Source organism: Takifugu flavidus, chromosome 3 (assembly GCF_003711565.1).
Source record: "Takifugu flavidus isolate HTHZ2018 chromosome 3, ASM371156v2, whole genome shotgun sequence".
Classification (NCBI taxonomy): domain Eukaryota; kingdom Metazoa; phylum Chordata; class Actinopteri; order Tetraodontiformes; family Tetraodontidae; genus Takifugu; species Takifugu flavidus.
The window spans coordinates 1,527,484-1,548,856 of NC_079522.1; the positions used below are offsets into that span (position 1 = coordinate 1,527,484).

Genomic DNA, 21,373 nt, shown 5'->3' on the forward strand with positions numbered 1-21,373 from the left:
CTGTCATGCTTAGTAGGGACAACCCATGAGAAATCACCTGTAAATTTAGATTATGGAATACCAAAGAAATGGACCTGCAACCTCTTCCTCTGGTAAGGTCTCATGCAAATACACTCCCGAGTGCACTCAATCAAAATGTCTCCGGGGAGCTGTAAAACTTTAAACTGAACAGTTTCTGCAATCTTTAGGGCAGAAGCTTAAAGTAACTGTCCCAATAATAAACACATCACAAGAGAAATGAGGTGTTCTTTTCATCACACACACTACAGGTGCCTCTTCTGCTGTGTCATGCCAGCAGATTCATTTGCAGCCAATTTTCTGAAAGGCAGACTGGAACCTACCATTCTATACATGGGGCACCGAGGACCTGGGAGCTGGGAGGGGACTGGTGTTTACAGTAATGGGGAGGGGGGGATGGCAACCAATGGATCCCACTGCGTCATAATCAAGACCCACCCTGCCTGCGATTACAGGGCAGAGCAGATGGCAGCACTATGGACAAGAGGAGGTGGAGAGAGACGTGAGTTTGCATAGCCGGCATCCAAAGCTGAGGCAGAGGGAGGAATGGGAATGCTGAATCAGTAAAACTGCATGAAAGCCCGGGAGAGGGAGGAAATGGGTACACGGCTGTGTGGAAAGGGAAGGGAGCGGTAACGGATCGGGTAAGATGTGCAGTATGGTGCTTCGTCATTCCTTTCATCACTTATTTATGAACGCTGAACTGGCAGCTCTCCTCACTAACTGGTAACTGTCATTAGTGCTTGAGGGAGGAGTACCTCCTCAGGGTTTTTAAAGCCTTGATTTGCCCCTAAATGGTTCTTGGCGTGGCAGCAAAGATGAGGTAAGTTGTTCTGAAATTGATATCTCCACTCTGTTTTGCAGCGTTGTGGACAATGTGCCCAGTGATACAGGATACCTCCCACTTAGTGAAACTGGAACAAGTTGTTTTGGTGTGGGATTAAAAGGGTGTGAGTGCGCGAGCAGCGTCAGTCCCTCTGTTATCTGCTGCAAAAACCTGCATGTGTGATATGCAGGTGTGTAGGTCAACAACGTTCTTCCTTGCATTTCAATTTCTCCCATTTCTTCCACGCTTTCTGTGCCTGCATTCAGTCAGATGGAGGTAGACAAAGCGGTGGGTTTGCCGAGGTTGTCCCGGGTCGCTGTGTGCGGCGGTACCCACGGAAATGAGCTTTCTGGCGTGTACTTGGTGAGAGAGTTGCTCAAGGAGGAGAAGGAGGAAGAGGAGAAGGAGCAAAAGCCACTGTCTGTGATGCTGGTGCTGTCGAATCCTTGGGCCGTGCAGCAGTGCCGCAGATACATCAGCACTGACCTGAATCGCTGCTTCACTCACGCCATGCTGAAGTAAGGCGGCACAGCAAGAAGACGGTGCCTAAGTTAAGATTTCTCATCACGATGGGTGTGGTTTTTTCGACTCCCAGTGGTCCGGCGTCGGACACAACCCCTTACGAGCTTCTCCGGTCACGGCAGCTGAATGCTTTGTTAGGGCCCAAAGGAAGCCCAGAGGCGGTGGATCTCATCTGTGACCTCCACAACACTACAGCCAACATGGGCCTGTGCTTCATCACCTACTCGGACCATGACTGGATCTGCCTGCACATATTTAAATACCTACAGGCAAGGACAGAAGTTCAAACACAATAAAGATCTATCTGTGAAACCCACACCAGGGCCAGGTTCTCGAGACCACAAGATAAAGCCCTGGTTCTGGACCTAGTGATGAACCAATACATATATGTAGTTTCCTGTAGAATAAGTAAATAACCTTTTACAACGCAAACGACCACCCGAGTAACATGTCTGCCAGAACCCCACCTAGATTAATTCAACTGAATGTGAGGACTGAGATGACTGATCTAGATTTTTGAATTTCAGAGGCAGATGCCGGATATACCGATGAGGTACATCCATTTTGATGTCTCCAACAAAGAGTCGTATTCCCTCGACTCTGTCGGGAAGCACGGCTTTGGTGGGTTTTTGAAAGATATTTCTCAAAAGCAAGAAGTACTGAGTATTTCTCATCTGCCTTAGCATTTTCTGCCTACAGCCATGGAAATCGGCCCCCAGCCGCACGGCGTGGTGAGGTCAAACATCTACACAGCAATGAAATCAGGAGTGCAGCACATGCTCGACTGGGTCCGTTTATTCAACTCAGGTGCGACAGGTGACCAATGAAATACCTCTGCTTTGACACGTGACGCCATCTTTTCAGCGATTTTTTCCCCTGCAGGTACTATTTTTGACGGAGAATACGTGGACGTCTTCACCATGGTTAAACACATCGACTACCCAAGAGACAGAGAAACTGGCAACATCATTGCAGCTGTTCACCCTCGGCTTCAGGTGAGGCCAGTTTTGAAAATGAAAAAATTCCTTTATTTGTGCAGCATAACTAATCCTCCCATAACACAGGCTTGTCGTCCAACAAGCTCATCAGGAACAGGAGTGACAAGAAATGTCACACCAGTGGAACAATTTGAAAACATTTGTTCTTTAAACATGATTCACCACAGCAGGATGGCTGCGGTTTTTGTATGACAAGGTATTCATGAGGTAGGTATGGCAGATGTTGTGTCAAGGAAGGTCACATAAATCACTGAAGAGCTCATTCACAGTTTTAAATTGTGGTGACAGAGCATGGCAAGAGTTCAGTCTTGAATGTTGCCTTCAAGCTGTATTTGCCTGAAAATGGCTCCCTTTTGCCATCACAGGACCGAGACTTCTGCCTGCTCCACCCCGAAGACCCCCTGTTCCAGACCTTCTCGGGTGAAACCCTAAAATACAAGGGCAAAGAGCCTCTTTATCCTTTCTTCGTCAATGAATGTGCCTATTACGAGAAGAGCATCGCCCTCTCACTTGCAAGAAAGAGGTGTGTGATGGTCCCACCCATCCGGGTGCAGACAGACGAAGAGCGCCAAGCGCAGCCACAGGAGCTCGCGTCCGAAGAAGAGGAGTGAGGATTTTTAGAAATGATGAGACTGATGTGACTGGAATAAATTTAAACTTTTATTTGGATTGCAAAACGCATGTGCATGCTCACACACCCCCACGGTATCCACATCTCAACACGTTAACGAACAACACCTCCATTGAGGAGCCACAAAAGCATAAAGTCACAGTTGCTCAACTAAGTGGATTCAGGGATAAACGAATGCCAATGCAACCTGGTTAATTATTAGAAATATATGCAGAAGAGGACCAGAGCCACGGGTGAAGGATGTGACAGGGGGTATGTTCTCCAAAATTGTCATTTCTAGTTTACTCCTTTTTGTAAAAGCCTTGAATTCAGAGATCAGACTTATTGTTGGAGCCGATTTCACATTTAGAATCCATATTCTTTCTCCCAAATGTCTCCAATCCTCTTCCACGCAACTATACAAATAAAATGAATTTTGAAAAAGAGAAAAAAGATTAAAAATATATAATCCTCCACTTGTATGGCCTGGCCTTCAAGGTATTAGCTGTCCTTTTTCTATTCTTCATTCTATGACACATTAGGGTATTTATTTAATCCAAAAATAGAAATTTACTGTCAACCAATATGGAAATATTCAGGATATGTATGCGAAGGAATACTATAGCTCATCACATGGCATTTATACAACATTCATTATGCCCAACAGGGGAATGCTGCTTCCACTAAATCGTTTAGAACCAAGGACAAAATGAATAAATAACAGGGAATGAATACAAATAATAAAGAATCAGAACACACATGAAATGAAAAACAACTTCAATGACCAAGCAAGTGTAAAAAGAGAAATAAAGTCGCCTTCCTACAAAAGATATTAAAAATGAGCTGAGAACAGTGCAGCATGTAAAATATCCTGTTTTATTTTATTTATTTTTTATTGCAGCACAGTTTGGCTGCAGCAAAAGCAATAAAATGACCACGAACAGATCAATGTTAATTGAGTTTGACAACAAACGTGAGCATGAATCGATTGGCAGTCTCTGTCACAGTTGTAACCAAGCCAAAATCCACGGAACATCAATTGAAAACAATAAAACCTGAAATGCAAGAGCACAACAACACTGCAGTGCTGCTATTTTTAAAGTTCCACGAAAAGGTATGGGGCGCTCCGGAATGTCAGGAATGTGAGAAACCACAGTAACTCGACAACAAACTGTCGAATGGGGTGTTTTATGTGCTGCACCAGGTCCAATGCCCATTAATAGTTGGGTCAAAACTGGTTTCTAATCAAGGTCCTGAACTGAAACTAAACCTTTTTTTAATGCAGCAGATAGGATCATTCCCACAGAGGACATGCACTTTAATCCATCAGCCGACAGAGATTAACCCACATCCTCGGCCCCAGAGATCAGAATAAAAAATATCTTGGTGTCAGGGATGAGGATGAACTTCTAACTCTTCGTCTACGCCACCCGGTAGGCCGACATGCGATAGTAGCTCTGGCTGTGACTGCGTGCTGCCCACACCAGCAGGGCAGCGGCCATCATGTGGAGCGGTGAGGAGATGAGGGCCAGGTAGAGGGACCAGCCCAGAGAGCCGTCTACCTTGTCGGGAAGCATGGATACCCGGTGAAGCAGGTCCATCCCTGCCAGATGGCAGCACACTGTAGCTAAAGTACACAGACCTGCAGAGCAACAAAATAATAGAACTATCTCAGAAGACATGAACAGTTTTCTGCCCTTTTTAAAATCTTTTACTGAGCGTCGGTCTTCTTTTGCCCGGAATGTTAAATGTAACATATTAGGCTAGCACAAAACACTCTAAAAGGCTTGCTGCCATGTGACGTTGCCCGAGGACTTCAGTTAATGTACCAACACGGACTGATAAAAACTAACACCTGAGGTATCCATGATTTTCCGAGAGTTTCCATTAAAAAAAGCATTTTGGCCTTTTCGAGATCACCTTCAGCTAAGCGACCATGTCATCCCGGAAATAATGTAGTGTCTGTGTTGTTTGGCCTGAGTTTTCTTTTCTTTTTGTCCTGGTATTTGTTCCAACAATTGCCGAATATTCTGCCAAGCTAAACAATTTTAAGAACTTCCCATGTAAATAGTAGTAGTAGTAGTTCTCAGCTTTCAAATGTTGGTTCCACCCTCCTATTTTACCAGCTAGCAGTTGAAGTATTCCGATGCCAAGGGTAGGAGCAAAGCTTCGGCATAGGCATGCACAGAAACCAGTTAGACCGGCAAGCACGACCAGACCCAATGAAACCAATGGCAAGAGAAACTGACACCTCCACAAGTCTGTGCATAATGAGAAATGTGTTAGCAACTGACGTTTTTACACATCGGCAAATGTTTGGAAAATGGCTTCAGGAAGAACCTAAAAGTAGGGCAGGCTCGTGTGCCCCAACTCACAGGTTCGCAGAAGGTCCTCTCCACTGTTGTGGTTTCCAGGTTCTTTATATTTTGGCGTGAACTGCTGAGGTAGAGTGAAGCTTCGACACTCCAACACCATCTTAGCATCTAAAAAAACCAAATACAGTCCAGTCAATACGGATTTCAAAACTTAACACAATACTGCTCTGACACCTTGTAATTTTGGGTCCAGTTTGCGAAGGTAGCTAGAATTTAATACATTAACTTTACTTGTGCTTTTTGGGATTTTGAATACAGATTTTTTACTCTTAATATTTGATGAAAATGTTAGTGGGACCAGCCCAGAACATTTGTAAGGAACACAAAAGCAAAAGCAAGGTTAAGTGTAGGATTAAAGATGTACGTGCATCGTGAGGTGTGGCTCCATCAATCATGTCATAAATTAGCTGAGTCAAACTATTCCAAACCCTTTTCTAAAATGCATCATGTCTGTTACTGGCCTCTCTCAAAATTCCACTTTATTAAAATCATAGTTACATACCAACATTAAAACAAGCCATTTGAAATGTGCTAATATTTTTTTGCATCTAAAGAGGTTGAATAATTAAATCCTAAAATTGTTTGGTTTAAATGTAAAATTATATATAAAAATACTTTTTTAAAGTCTGGATTTTCATGAAATATTCCCATTCCAAACCAAGCATTAAGCCTTAAAGCATTTTTTCAAGTTTTTCTGTTGTGTCCAACAAACAGTGTTGTGACTTCTAAAAGTTGAACATTATCACCAATGAAGGAGCAGAACAGAGAAGCTAGCTGGCTGGGCCATGTTCTCAACCACATTTGTTCAACACCTTCAGTATGAACTGGCACAGCAGGTGGATTTGGTAAGATGAATCTGATAGTGTGTCTCTCTGGATGCTTGAAAATCTAACATCTTCCTTATGATTTTGACTGTTACCAGACATTTCACAGTTTTGCTTTTGCCCTATTATCGTTTAATATTGTCACTGACCATGTTGGAGCTAAATTTAAATGACTCTTATTTTTAGACACTTAAAACAAATTTGACAAAACTAAGGAGAGGAACTCACAATAAACCATTTTTGCTTTTTTCAATTTTTTTTTAAAATTATTGGTGCTGTCCCTCTGAACTGCACATGACCTATAACTAGCGATGATCATCACTTGGCGTCAGCTCTCCAGGAAGTAGGAGGAGATGGACTGATGGCAGCCTGGAATCTTCTGACAGATGACTAATTTGTGTGAATATGTACACATACCTGGCTCCTTGTACCAATGAGCGCTGTTGGGGACGAGCACACAGCGCCACCAGAGGCTCACAGTCCCGTTGAGACGGAATAAGGTGTCGCTGTAGGTTTTCTCATCGAACTCCCCGTCAATAAACTCCTCGTATAGGAAGCGAAGCTCGGACGCGTTGGCCTCGCCGCGCACGGCGGGGCTGCTGTACTGGTACCAGTGCTGCGTCCCGATGGCCACCGACAGATACACAGTGGCCAGGATGCTCAGCACGCAGGCGATCACCAAAGCTGTGGCGTAGCGGTTGTCCACCATTGTTCCCTGTGAAGGGTGCGCGTCAAAGAGGATTAAGGGACGTCACTTGACGTTAGCGCTGCACTCGTGCTGCGCTTCAGTTCGGTCAATCTACCACGACGTTGCCGCTCACGCGACTTCCCAAGCACTGCAAAACAAAGTGCACATTAACCAGCCAGGGTCTTTTATTTTAATGATCGATAATCATCTCCAGCGCTGCTCTTGGAGTATGGAGCCCTGTAGGCCGGCTTGGGCGCGCCATCTGTTCGCTTGTCCCACTTCCACATATGGTCCCGGCGCAGTGACGGAGACCACAGCCGGTGTTTTACAATGAGACGCGGTTGTCAATGACAACGCGAAAATCTCCCCGTCAAAAATACTCGTAAAAACTCGCGCAAACTCTGTGTCGGTCAGTTGGATGATGGCAGACGTAATCGCACTAATCCACTCGTTTTCCTCCGATGGTTCAGCGGATGTAGTGGCAATATAAAATCCAAATTGTAATGTTTGTAGAATTTATTTTTCCTGCTAGTTACCAAACTGAAGATCACCATTTTGAATAAAATTATTTGTCAGCCGGGAGGCAAGGCTGTTTTACAGATTTCCAAATTTACATGCAATTTACAAGACATGGTGCACATTTGATGACTTCATTTATCTAATTATACTGGCAATAAAATGACAATTTAAAGGAACATAGCTGAGCACAGGCTCATGTGTGCACATTGCTCTGAGCCCTCGGAAGACAACAGCTGTGTTGCCACAAAGGTTTAGTCATAATTCTTCTGAGTGTCTGACAGGAAAAACAATAAATATACGGGTACAGCTAAAGGAACTACAGCGTTCCCTTATTGCTAGATGTGAACAAAAGTGATTCACAGTGATGGGAGGACAAAATATTCAGGCATCTTCATGCAATTATTAGATAAGCCGTGATGGAAAATATTTCTCAAGATAGAAATAGAAGACAAAAACATACTAGTCGAAATTTAAACATTCTGTATTAGAGTGATTTGAAAGTTTTAATACATCAACTCAAAATATAGCTGCAGATGATGAAATAAAATGTGGAAAGATAGATAAGTGCTCATTTGAACCACTAACCTCATCACCTTTAAAGTAAACTTGTTTGGCTCAGTAACTACTGTGCTACTGTGCCACTTCAGAAAGACTGGACAAATATGTGACACATATCAATCCAATTTTTTTTATTAAAACAATTCAACATATTATTTTTCACAACCAAATGTTAAATGCAAATGTATGGCAAAAAGTTCTAAGCAAAAAAGTAGAACCTTCATTGACCACCAGTAACAAGTTCAACATTTTCTAAAACTATTGACAAAAATATTTTCTTTTTCAAAGATACAAACTTCCCTTTTTCTACTGTTGACTTAACAGTAGCCATGACAACATTGCCAGGAAGAATGCAGTGATGATACTGAGCTTGTGGTTGACTCCATTTGAAGCTGTACGCAAGGAGAAAAAGGTGAATCAGGCAGGTCTGCAACCTTTGGAATTTTTGATAAAATTCTGCTCATACCTATGCCATCCACAGAGATAGAGCTACCCTCAATGTCAAACCCAATGACAATCAAAGAAGCATTAATCAAAACATTTGCAATCTCGGTGTGATGAGGGACAGATGTCCTGTCAAAGCTGAGCATCATATCATTGATGACTGAGCCATTCCTGCAGAAACAGGGAGGAAACTTTAGAGAAGTTTTGTGTTACTGACTAAAAGATACTTACCGGAACATTTTCACAAAGCAGTGATTAAATTGGCGACTAAATTTTCCTCTGTAGATAGCAGTACACTGCAAAGAACAAGGTCACCACACTTTACAATATTGAAGGATAACCTCCAAAAAACAATCAATCAAAGATGACTCACAGTCTTCAATACCCGCCTTTCAAGGCCTTGATATAGGGAATTGTTGGGTTGAAGGAGTTCATCTCTATAAAGTTCTAAGGGTAATTTGAATAACATAACATATGTTTGTTCAGAAACATTAGTGGTAGCAACTGAGGTTAGAGTTGTTGGAATAGTAGGACGTGTTGCCATGCTAGTTATAGATGCCAATGTGGTATCTGAAGTTTTGGCAGAAGATGTTATGCTTGTCACAACAGAAAAAGTAAATGTTGTCTCCACACTAGATGAAGAAATATATGTGGGTGGGATGATTATGGGAGTTGTGGTACTTGTTGGCAATAAAGTTGAAGGAACTAATGTTTTTTCTGCAGGCGTGGTGGATCCAGTATTGCTTAAAGCAGATGTTGTGGTCTGCACTACAGGAGTTGCCAAAGCTGTGCTCGTTTGGATTGTAGTTGTTGTGGGAGCAGTGGAACCAGTAGCCGTTCTTGTTGGTTTTGCTGTTATGACTTCTGTAGTTGTGGGATTACTGGTAGTTGTTGCCACTGTACTCTTTGGAACTGTTGTTGTTTTTCGAATTGTTTCTAAAGAAGTTGTAGGTCCTGTACTGCTAGTCGGTGGTGTTGTTGTTTTTATAGTTGTCTTTGCAGGAGTGAAGGGTCCTGCACTGTTCGAAAAAGATGTGGTCTCCACACCAGGTGCTGCTGAAGCTGTCCTCGTTTGGATTATAGTTGTTGTGGGAGCAGTGGAAACAATTGCAGTTGTTGTTTGCTGCATTGTTACTGCAGTTGTTGTTGGTGAATTACTGGTACTTGTTGTAACTGCACTAATGCGAGCTGTTGTTCTAGTGGTTTCTGTCGAGTCTGTTTCAGTTTGTTGTGGCATTGATATTGTTGTTGTTTTTTAGTATTTGTACTTGTTTCTAGAGTTCTCAAAGCTGATGTTGACTTTCTTCTTGTTGGATCAGTGGTGGTTATTTTTGTGTTTGTGGTATGTTGTGCCTTTAATGTAGTTGTTGGAAAAACAGTATTTGTTGCCTCCATCGTAATTCCTTTAATCACAGTGCATGTTTGAGCGGACGGTTGATTCATAGTTGTTATGGATGTCGCATTATTTGCTTTTTTAGTGTGTATATGTTTTTTTTTAGCAACTATTAAATTGAAACAAAGAACATTGTATAATTTCAAATTCTGTGTTAAATAATTAAAAAAAAAACTCAAAAGAAGTACATTTTTCCTCATTTACCATGTTTTTAATGTCATTATAAAATATAATTTCCTCTTTTTAATTTGCAAAATTATGAGATTCATCATTTGTTAAAATACAATTACAGTCCTGTTTTTGCATGTTTTAACAGTTTAATTCCGTTACAAGCATGTTTATACATTTGTGTGCAATTACTTAGTGATTTTTTGTATATTCATTTCATATTTGAAAAAGACTTTAGAATTAATTAGGATATTTCCATACTGTGTTGCTCTGAGCTTAATTTTTTTACCTTCTAAAAAATTAGAGCAAACAGCATCACGATTGGAGATCTATTTACAATAATTTAATGTACATTATTTGAGGCACTTACTGAATAATATCAAGAACAAAGAGCAAGGCTGATTTTCATGACAAAGTAACAACAAAAACCAACTTCAAACAAAAATAATAACTTGATAAAAATCTTAACGTTATTTTCTCTAATAAATGCCAACTTGTTGACACATGCTCAACCATACATGTACGTGCAGTATAATTGTGAGAAAGCTGCTCTTTCAACATTTAAAATATATTTAATCTGTAATCAATAATGTATAATGTCACAAACAGTGTAATTACCCAGTATATAATGAAAATTTGCCATCCCACTAAATTGTCAATTCAGTTCAAACTGGTCCTTCACGGAACTGCCTGAATTTATAAGTTCTCTTGAAGATAAATATCATGACTGAACCATGATGCATGTGTCAGAAATGTGGAGAGACCTTTCACACTAATGATAAACCACAGTTATGAAGATACTTTACACCCCCCCAAAAATGGACAAATGATTTCACACGTTTTTTTGTTTTTTTTTAAATATATCAATGATATTTGAGGGTTTTAATTGTGTTTATTTGGTTTGGTCCCTTATTTTGGTTCCCATTTTATGTGGTTAATGGTAATAGCTTTAAAAGCATTTTCAGAAATTATTATAGCTTTCAGCAATGCCCTTTTCTGTTTTGATTTAGCATTGTTTTTCACTTTTAGGTGATAGTCATCATACAGGTTTTAATATTAATTGACTTTAAAATATATAGTTTGTAAAGTACTATGAGTAAAATGTGAACATGAATGCATAAATAACAACACACAAGCAATCAGTGAATTGGCCATAAAATAAAACAATTGGCAACAAAATCATGTCAACATCATAGCCCAGTGGCAATCTGGCAAAAATTACATTTCACTGTACATTGTACTGTGGATAAAAGGTGTATGTGACAAATAAAGCTCATCTTTATCTTTAAGGTTGAATCGGAACACAAGGTGGGACCAGGGATTGCAGACAAGAGACAAAAAGCGTGGTAAAAGATTTTTTTTATTTTTTTAAAAGGTGAAATAAAATGCATAGGTTTGCAGTGTCGATTGGTGAACGGTCAAAGAGAAGTAAAAAGGCATTCATTTGTGGGGGGACTTGGTGACCACTGGTAAAGACAAAATTAATTGATAGTTAAATTATGGTGAGGAGCTGGTGTCAGCTGCTTAAACTAGGCAGCCAATCATTCTGAATCAGCAGCAGGTGTGGCAGTTGCCAGTGGTTTGAAAGAACAACCACCATCACAAGTTGATTTGTTTATGTAAACAAGAGGAAGAATTTTATTTTTTTAATGTACAGATTATCTATGATGGGCAAATGAAATTAACTAAAATTGTTGCGAGGTTGCCTGGATCAACACATTCATTCTGACCAACAGCATGGTTGGCAACAACCTGGCACAATGGGATAGGTGGCTTCTTGGTGAGTAAATCATGAAATTCACCGAAAATGAATCCCCCTGATGGTCACTGAGCACCCCCGAAGACAGGAAAAATATCCTGTCTTCAACATCATTATTCATCATTGGTTAAAGATTGTGACTTGCTTTGTTTATCTTACTAACCTGAGTGGATGCTTTCTAATAAGAGCCTTATTGTCTCTGTGGTTAAAGTACTTAAATCATTAAAGATATCTGCAATGTGTTAAAGTGATTTGATCAGCCTCAACTTTTCCCATGCGCACTTATTCTGTTTAACATTAATGTCAGGGAACAGCATGCCAAAATAACTATTCGTTTGTGCCTCAACTTTATTTGTCTCCAACTCGCAAGTTCATCTTCATGCCTTTGCGACTCATAGCTTGTTTCATTATCTGGTCGTGTAGAAGGAAATCTCACCCAAAGGTCCTGTTTATGATAACTTGCATCTTTATAATAGGGTGTGGGAGGAGACTGGTATTCTAACATGTACCTCAATTCCACGTTGACTGGAAAGAACAAAGCAAATGTGCTCGGATGCATGTGTACAGTTTCAGACATCAGAATTTTTTTGTGTGCACGGACCTTTCTGGATATATAGATATGCCATGTTTCAGTATGAAATCTAGGCAAGTCTTGGTACGTGATGCAAGCTTTGGTCGTGCAGTTTCCGAAATCAATCAGTAATTTTAGTCTAATGGGTTGATCTCTGATGAATATGTTTTTAAAAAGTTTCTGAAAGTTCTATTTCACCTGGATTATGGGTTGTATTTCTTGGTGGGATGCAATGGCTGAATGAGTCTAAATTGGGTGTGTTTGTCAATAATGCTATTTAATTTGTTTCAATTAAACTACTATATAATTTGCTATTTAGGTTTCTCAGATCTCCAAGTTTGAGTTTTTGTGCAGAAGCAACGTAAGCATATTCTAGAATTTTGAGTTCCTGTTCTAAATTTAGGGATTTTAATTCTTTCTTTTGTCCTTTTGTGAGGTCATTCAGAGATTATTTTGGCTCTCATTACTGCCATTGCTGCCCAAAGAACACAGTTAAATTTACACTTTTATACTTTGTAGGTGATCCTCTTGTTTCCCAAGCTGATTGACTGTTGCGTGAATGAAAAGTAACAGAAGAGCATTTCAGACAGATGTCATCCAGTTTGTAGCTCTAAAGCTGATTCTCACAACAAAGTAAAAACAAATAACAACCCCCCAAAAAATACACAATAGAATTTTAACTGTTGCTTCAAGTGTATTTTCTTAATTGGATGCATCCAAGCTGACAGCTGTTTAAACATACACATATGTGCAGCACAATGGTATCACATATAATTATTTCACAAAACAGAATGTTAAAAAAACACTACAAAGTTACAAAAGCTACAAAGTTACTCTTAGAGCTCAATGCCATGACTGAGCCATGATGCATGTGTTGGAAATGTGCTGAGACCTTTCACACCAAAGAAAAATTAGTAATGAAGGTATGTATGTCGCACTCCCCTTTTTTTAAGTTTACCTTTGTGTAAAAATTATCAGTCTGTACAGCCAGACCTGCAGCATACCAAATAACAGAATGTGTAACTGATTTCACAGCTGCATTTTTTCAAACATATATCCGTAATATTAGAAGGCCTTATGTTTATTCAGTTTGCACAAATAGATTGTTTCCCACATGTTTTATGTTGTTAAATTGTGACTTTACAAACATTTTAAGAAATCATTATAACTTTGGAGTTTCAGTTTCCTTTTTTGTTTCAGCATTGTATTTATGGAATTCTTTTATGTGATCATATAGGTTTTTATTTGCAGTAGGGGTGCAATACTTCCTGAAAATGTATCTAAAATACAGTTTATAAGGTGCTTTGGGAAAAATGAGAACGGGATGTTTTAGTAACAACCCACAAGCAATTAGTGATAACGTGGCCACAAAATAAAACAGTTGGCATGAAAACCATGCAAACATCCAGTGGCAAACACAAGTAAACACTAAAAGTAAAAACACATGATATATTTTATCATGTTTGCTGTACACATGGATACTCCTTATTTGCTTTTGGCTGCAAGTAGGAAAATTGCTTTTTAATATACTGTGCATAAAGGTGCTGTGCTTAAAAAGTACATGTGAACCTTAATCTTTATCGTTAACAACCTGTGTATTAACAGCACATTCATGGTTCATTTCTCATCACAAAGCAGATTTGTGACCTTATCTCACATGGAATGTATGGGTGAGTGTGTGGCCTCCAAAGTGTTACCAAATAAATGTGAGCAAGAGTGTTTGCTCCTGGATTTTTCTCGTCCATTTCTTTAGTTCAGTAAAACAATTAATGCATGAAATTATGTTTTTAATAATGGAAAATACAGCACAAGTCTCATATGTGCCAGAGAAACACTACTCTATGCCATGCCAACGAACAATAAACTTATTGGGTCTCATTAATAAAACGTGAGCAGAGCCAATTTGTGTGGAAACTGTTCGTAGATGTAAATTTACCTGAATCTCGCATTCATCAACATTTTAGTAGCTCAGATCAATGAAATCTACACATGCTTGTGTACATGTACGAAAATATAAATGCTTGTGAATTACAATTTTAATTCAAATTGTGCTCTGTTATGTAAATAATGAGATGCCTTTGAAAAATGTGATATAGGCATATCCTAAACATGACAAATGATTTAAAAAATATAAGACATTTAGTTAGTTAATTTAATTGGAAATAGGTTTAAGATCCAGATGAGGTTGATGGTTCTTTCTACATTTTGAAAGATGATTAAAAAAAAAAAAAAGATATATGCTATAATAAAATCACTAACTAGGGTTGATGACTCCAGTGACGGCATGCCTCAGTCTCCGTCAAGGATGATTCCTGGCAAAACGCTCCCCCAAATAATGTTGTCTATGTGCTCATCTGCATTTGACAATTTGGACAGTGAGCTTTCTTCTCCTGTGGCAGATAGTTGTTTTTTTTTTCTGTGTGCACAAATACATTTTTTTGGCCTCCATTTTTATGTCAAACCACTTTCTTTTTACCTGATGAGGCTCACTGTCCAAATTGTCAGATACAGACGAGCGCACAGCCGGCATTATTGGGGACAGGGCTTTGTCAGGAATCATCCCTGATAGAGACAGCAACCCCAGATGGTAAGATAATGAATGTTATAGTTATCAATTTAATGTAGGTCATACAGTCCCAAATAATTTGGGCAATTTTCTCTCTAGATTGAAGTGAAAATGTGAAATCAGCAATGCTATATTGTACATAATTGATATAGCCCAGTCTAAATCTGTGATAACTGTCGGAATGTAGAGCTATCTAACATTTTTTAAAAAAAGGTGATACGGATAAAAGCCACAGCAGATTTGTATGCATAATTCGCAATCATCGACCTAATCTGGATCTTAGACCTATTGCCAATTAATTTAACTGTTCTGTATTTCTAATCTTTTGTCATGTTTAGGATATGCCTATATTATGTTTTTCAAAGTCATCTGCATATTATCTACACAACAGCGCGATATGAATTAAAATTGTAATTTACAAGAGTGACAAGCATTTTCATATGTTCGTACATTTAGACTTTGTGACTAGCTACGAACAGGCCTGAGCTACTAAAATGTTAATGAATGTGATATTCAGGTAAAATTTATGTGTGTGATCTCTGAAGCCTGTGTATTGATCCTAAGCAGGCCTTTATCGCTGTAAAATCTTCACTTGTTTTTCAGCCATTCTGGCACCATCTCAAATATGTTCCATATGTGTCCTGTCACCTGTGTTTATATGTGCTCCTGATTTAATGTCTTGTTTTTCCCCGATGGGGAGTTGCTGTGAAGGAGTCCAAGGGTCCACAGGTTCTTGGGTTCTCTGCTAACAGACTGGACTCTATACCATTTGGTTTGCTATATTGTGTTATGAGGTCATCAGAAAAGAATTTGTTCACTTGACCATATAAAAGGGGCTACCGAACTAAGCATTTCAGAGATCTTCACCATCAGGACCATGAAACCTCCCTCGGGCAGACTGCAATGTCCGATTGATACCGGACTATTCTCTCCAATAAACATCTCTTATAACCAAGTCGGTGTCTAGGAAGATTCCTTTCTCATCAGCACATCTCAACCACCACCAGAAGAAATTTACTACACGTGCACGAACAGTTTACATACAAATTGGCTCTGCTCACATTTTATAAACGAGACCCAATATTCAGACCAGTGCTGTCCACAGTAATGGAGCTGCCTTCAATGTCAAAACCACAAACAAATGATATGTTGATTAAAGCTCTGGCACTCTCGGTGTGATGAATAATAGATTTCCAATGAAGCCGAGTTATTGATGGCTGATTGTTATGTTCTTCTTTACAAAAGATGTAACCTATTTTAGTGAACTGAATTTATTGGAGTATTAACACTTATATTAGGACCTTTGTTGTCAACAGGAGCTCTACTGGTTAGTATCTTAACAATTGTGTTTGATTAATAGTAGGTGGAAACACTTTTATGTGATCATATAACCCTAACCCTAACCCTAACACTTATTAGAACAAAGAAAATTAAAGACTGCTGAATGGAGGCATTCAGATTCGGATTCAGATCCTTTATTGTCCCACACGGGGAAATTTACAGTGCAACAACAGCAACAAGAGCACTCAGAGAAAAATAAGATAAAATCAAATAGAAATCAAATGGAATATACAAAGAGGATGTATATTTACAATAATCCAGATAAATGGATACTCGGCCTCTGTGTACCTGTACATAGTACAGAGGGTGAATACAATATACATATCAGAATATATAATATTCAGATTGTGTTAGCGGGTGTTCTGTTTATTGTGCAGTCTGACAGCAGCCGGCAGGAAAGATCTACGATACCTCTCCTTCACACAGCGAGGGTGGAGCAGCCGCTCACTGAAGGAGCTGCCCAGTGCTGTCAGGACATGTGTGTGGACCTGTATGTGTATGTCTAGCTTAGTAGGAAGAAGGATGAAAGAAGACATTCACACTGCTGTTTTCACCTTGCCTTTATTCTGACAGCCATAAAACAAACTTAAATATACAGTCCTCATCGACCAAATCTGAACCACTACAAAGTGTATAATGAATATAATGTCACTGAGTATAATGTCACTGAATTCTACAGAGCTAAACTAACTGGAGTTAAACTAACTAGCCAGCTTTTGTATTAACAAGCATCTTTGTTATTATTGTCATGCAAGTGTAAGTTCAACAAAGCTGTTTTTAAGGCTAAAAGAAAAGATTCCTGCATCTGTCCAATCCAGAGACAGCTGCCAAACTCCAAGGGCTTTATTAACTTCTCCACTATGGGTCGCATAGGTCTCTGCTTGTGGATGTAGCTTTCAACCAAATAATTTTACATGAAAATCCATCCACTCAAACATTGATGCAGAGGGGCTCCATAGAGCCCCTTTGGTGACATTGGATTTAAGAAAAAAAAGAAAAAAAAGAAGTGAGGCCACAAGATATTAAGGCATGGCTGTAATGCATGCATTACTGTTAAATTGTGCAATGAGTTTAGTCCTGGGGACCGTCCTCACTCTGATGCTGCTCATCAGTTTGCCTTTTCAGGCTAAATATGTGGGCCTGCATGCTGTTTCTGAAAGTATATCTTTTAGCTAGACCAGGTGAAAGGAAATTGTCAGATGTATCATGGAAACCTATTAAAACCATACAATCAGCACGCAGGAGTGGCGGAGGCGTAAAAAATTATGCGTGTCCGCCACTGACTGTGGACACCTGGGTACTGTGTCTGTGAAGGTTGTCAGTCATCCAGGTCATGGTAATTCTGGAAGTTGAATCCTTGCAATTGGACTGTTTGAGTTTCTTGAAGGCATTTCACATCTAATCCAAGAGGCTTCATCAGTTTTCGCTGACACTTTGGAAGTTCCAGGTACTTGTACTGTTCAGGAGCCATTAATTTGGAGCTTCAGTCATGGTTGTTGCTACATTGAGAAAATGGCATGTTTAGTTTGTTTAGTTGTTAGAGCTGTTGTTTCACCAGTTATCGTTTTCCAATTGACTGTAGATGCCAGAAGACTTTCTTTATTGACCACATTATGTGTTTAAGGGTTACTGAAGGGTGCTGGAGCCTATCTGAGCTGTAAATGGGTGGAGGCAGGAGACATCCCTGAATAAGTCAGCTAATCGGACGACCCTACATGAACATTTGGGGGATTAATACCTTGTTCAAGGGTACCTCAGCAAAGCTCTGAAGGTGTGCAGGTTGTCTCCCCCTATGACCAAAATGCCTTCCATGATTTTGACTGTGCCAGAGCTTAAACCGAGAAGCCTCTGCTTCTTGGTCCAGACCCATCCATCCATCCTCTACCGCTTATCCGGGATCGGGTTATGGGGGCAGCAGCTTAAGCAGAGAGGCCCAGACTTCCCTCTCCCCTGTTACTTCTTCCAGCTCGTCTGGGAGGATCCCCAGGCGTTCCCAGACCAGTTGAGAGACATAGTCTCTCCAAAGTGTCCTGGGTCTTCCCGGGGGCCTCCTACCGGAGGGACATGCCCTGAACACCTCACCAGGGAGGCGCCCAGGGGGCATCCTAACTAGATGCCCAAGCCACCTCATCTGGCTCCTCTCAAAGCGGAGGAGCAGCGGCTCTACTCCGAGCTCCTCCCGGATGGCAGAGCTTCTCACCCTATCTCTAAGGGAGAGCCCAGCCACCCAACGGAGGAAGCTCATTTTGGCCGCTTGTACCCAGGATCTTGTTCTTTCGGTCATTACCCAAAGCTCATGACCATAGGTGAGGGTAAGAACGAAGATTGACCGGTAAATCGAGAGCTTCGCCTCTTGGCTCAGCTCTCTCTTTACCACAACGGACTGGTGCAGAGTCCGCATTACTGCGGACGCCGCACCGATCCGCCTGTCGATCTCCTTCTCCATTCTTCCCTCACTCGTGAACAACACCCCGAGGTACTTGAACTCCCCCACATGGGGCAGGATCTCCTCCTTGACCCGGAGAAGGCACTCCACCTTTTTCCGGTTGAGAACCATGACCTCGGATTTGGAGGTGCTGATTCTCATCCCAGCCAATTCACACGCGGCGGAGAACCGGTCCAATGATTGTTGGAGGTCAGGGGTCGATTACGCCAACAGGACCACATCATCTGCAAAGAGCAGAGACCTGATCCTGAGGTCACCAAAACGGACCCCCTCAAAACCATGACTGCACCTAGAAATTCTGTCCATAAAAGTTATAAACAGAATTGGTGACAGAGGGCAGCCCTGGCGGAGACCAACCCTCACTGGAAACGAGTTCGACTTAGTGCCAGCAATGCGGCCCAAACTCTGACACCGATCGTACAGGCCGTATCAGGAAGCCCAGCACCCCATACTCTTGGAGGACCCCCCACAGGACACCCCAAGGGACGCGGTCGAATGCCTTCTCCAAGTCCACAAAACACATGTGGACTGGTTGGGCAAACTCCCATGCACCCTCAAAGACCCTGCTGATGGTGTATAGCTGGTCCACCGTTCTACGCCCAGGACGAAAACCACATTGCTCCTCCTGAATCCGAGGTTTGACTATCCGGCGGACCCTCCTCTCCAGTACCCCTGAATAGACCTTACCATGGAGGCTGAGGAGTGTGATCCCCCTATAGTTGGAACCATCCGGTCCCCCGTCTTAAAAAGAGGGACTACCACCCCGGTCTGCCAATCCAGCGGCACTGACCCCCATGTCCACGTGATGTTGCAGAGTCGAGTCAACCACGACAGCCCTACAGCATCCAGAGCCTTAAGGAACTCTGGACGGATCTCATCCACCCCGGGGGCCTTGCCACCGAGGAGTTTTATGACTACCTCGGGAACTTCAGCCCCAGAGATACGAGAGCCTGTCCCCAGGTGCCCAGGCCCTGCTTCCTCACTGGAAGGCGCGTTGGTGGGATTAAGGAGGCACCAACCACCTTGCGGCCACAGCACCAGTCAGCCGCCTCAACAATGGAGGCACGGAACATGGTCCACTCGGACTAAATGTCCCCCACGTCCCGGACATGGTCAAAGCTCTCCTGGAGGTGTGAGTTGAAGCTCCTTCTGACAGGAGAATCTGCCAGGCGTTCCCAGCAGACCCTCAAAATACGTCTGTCCGGCATCCTTCCCCACTATCGGCGCCAACTCACCACCAGGTGGTGATCACCATCCATGGTGGTCAAAAAGTGTGGCTGTCCCATGGTTACCCTTTTTGTCTATTTTGGACCATCCCCTAACAATATAATTTCAAATTATATCTCCATCAACAGAAAAAAACCACCCCAAAATTTAAAGCCTAAATTAAGCTACAAGCCGTATTATATTTATTACACATACAGATTTCTTTGGTAGTTTTTGATATAACTGCAGCTGTTTTTATTGAGGAAATCACTTGTTCGAGCAGGGCTATTCAATTAATTTGGACTTGGGGCCAATTCATGAATCTGAGGCAAAATAAAGGGCCAGAGAATGTAAGCACGGTAACAAATAAAGAAATTTCTACTATATACTGAAATAATCAATATCTTCTATTTTGTAAATGCAGAACAACTTATGCACTCAAATTCACACTTAGACTACTACTGTAATAATTTCAGTCCAGTCTGAACATAAATCACCATAAAACATATGAATCCGTGCCGGTCAGCCATATCACAGATACTTAAGCTTGCACTGTCTCCATCAACATAAATAAAAGCAAAGTGCATATAATAATATCACAGTAAATGGTCTTTTTGTTAAGACAATGTATTTCAAATTGCACCCAGTTTAGGTGAGTCATATCATTTTTTTTTAATTTTTTTTTTACATCTTCAGGAATTTAACTGACAAACAACTTAAATTCCAAGTGCATCAATAAATACAAAACAAAACTGCATAGTATGCTTCTAATAACGATGTAACCGGTGGTAATTTGCAGGCCAGATTTCCTTAATGTGGGGAAGTGAAGCATCTTCCCAGGACAAAGGTCTGTAGAGAAGAGTCAGAGCTTTCTTTGAAAAGCATGAACTTTCTTCACAAGTTCAGAAACTGTTTTATCTCTACACTGCAACTCCATTTTGAGCTTGTTAAAATGATGGAAAATGTCACTCACAAAGCAAGCAGTAGCATTAAACTCATCATTTCCCATCAGAGACAGAAATTTTCCAGCTTTTTTTCAGTTTTGAAGATCAGAGAAACACCACAATCTCCTCTCTTAGTTCACAAAAACGTTTCAGTGCATTTCCTTTGCTAAGCCATCTAATGTCATTGTGAATGAGCAAATCTTTGTATTCAGCAGACATGTCAGTTAACAGCTTGCGGAAAAAGTGGTGCTGTAAACTGGAGGTGCAACGGATACAGCAGGGGTGGGCAAATCCAGTCCTCGAGGGCTGGATTTGACCTCCTCTGATGGGCAAGTCCAATCCATGAAGGCTGGAATCCAGCCAGGTTTTGCATCCTACCAGGCAGGAAATGCTTTCACCAAGGTAAATGAAACCCCAGGTGAAAGTGTTTACCTGTAGGACAGAAAGTCTGGCTTGGATACGGCCCTCGAGGACTGGATTTGCCCACCCCTGGGATAGAGTTTATAATGGCCATTACAGAGCACATGGCCTCTCTTAACTCACCACTGAGTTTGGCACAAAGGAGGCTTTGGTGGATGAGGCAATGTCACGATCTCA

General features: G+C 41.1%; 2 protein-coding genes across 10 annotated transcripts; one reads left to right on the plus strand and one right to left on the minus strand.

The window, feature by feature from the left end:
* Positions 1 to 369: 369 nt before the first annotated feature.
* LOC130522895 (N-acyl-aromatic-L-amino acid amidohydrolase (carboxylate-forming) B-like) lies at positions 370 to 3,450 on the plus strand. 8 transcript variants are annotated; one of them, XM_057027761.1, is made up of 8 exons: positions 414 to 520; positions 883 to 1,034; positions 1,115 to 1,362; positions 1,440 to 1,635; positions 1,894 to 1,987; positions 2,066 to 2,173; positions 2,249 to 2,361; positions 2,730 to 3,450. In XM_057027761.1, exons 2-8 carry the CDS (start codon positions 1,020 to 1,022, stop codon positions 2,973 to 2,975), a joined length of 1,020 nt encoding a protein of 339 aa, XP_056883741.1. In that variant the 5' UTR covers positions 414 to 520; positions 883 to 1,019; the 3' UTR covers positions 2,976 to 3,450. The 8 variants fall into 8 exon arrangements, with proteins under 8 accessions (XP_056883738.1, XP_056883741.1, XP_056883744.1 ...); XM_057027764.1 differs by lacking the exon at positions 883 to 1,034 and adding an exon at positions 2,431 to 2,571 and having other exon boundaries at positions 414 to 841; positions 1,111 to 1,362; positions 2,730 to 2,868; XM_057027757.1 differs by lacking the exon at positions 883 to 1,034 and adding an exon at positions 759 to 841 and having other exon boundaries at positions 425 to 662; positions 1,111 to 1,362.
* LOC130522896 (claudin domain-containing protein 1-like) lies at positions 3,003 to 7,355 on the minus strand. 2 transcript variants are annotated; one of them, XM_057027765.1, is made up of 4 exons: positions 6,591 to 7,339; positions 5,350 to 5,457; positions 5,098 to 5,235; positions 3,003 to 4,616 (listed from the first exon to the last, which is right to left on the minus strand). In XM_057027765.1, exons 1-4 carry the CDS (start codon positions 6,880 to 6,882, stop codon positions 4,396 to 4,398), a joined length of 759 nt encoding a protein of 252 aa, XP_056883745.1. In that variant the 5' UTR covers positions 6,883 to 7,339; the 3' UTR covers positions 3,003 to 4,395. The 2 variants fall into 2 exon arrangements, with proteins under 2 accessions (XP_056883745.1, XP_056883746.1); XM_057027766.1 differs by lacking the exon at positions 5,098 to 5,235 and having other exon boundaries at positions 6,591 to 7,355.
* Positions 7,356 to 21,373: the final 14,018 nt, after the last annotated feature.

What these genes read in the sequence shown, in the direction of transcription:
- LOC130522895 (XM_057027757.1), top strand. Translation starts at nt 813, where the DNA reads ATGGTTCTTGGCGTGGCAGCAAAGATGAG. An exon ending in TTCACTCACGCCATGCTGAA is followed by an intron (nt 1,363 to 1,439) that starts GTAAGGCGGCAC and finishes TTCGACTCCCAG; the next exon opens with TGGTCCGGCGTCGGACACAA. An exon ending in CTGTTCACCCTCGGCTTCAG is followed by an intron (nt 2,362 to 2,729) that starts GTGAGGCCAGTT and finishes TTGCCATCACAG; the next exon opens with GACCGAGACTTCTGCCTGCT.
- LOC130522896 (XM_057027765.1), bottom strand. Translation starts at nt 6,882, where the DNA reads ATGGTGGACAACCGCTACGCCACAGCTTTGGTGATCGCCTGCGTGCTG. An exon ending in TCATTGGTACAAGGAGCCAG is followed by an intron (nt 5,458 to 6,590) that starts GTATGTGTACAT and finishes TGGTTTTTTTAG; the next exon opens with ATGCTAAGATGGTGTTGGAG. An exon ending in AGAGGACCTTCTGCGAACCT is followed by an intron (nt 5,236 to 5,349) that starts GTGAGTTGGGGC and finishes CATTATGCACAG; the next exon opens with ACTTGTGGAGGTGTCAGTTT.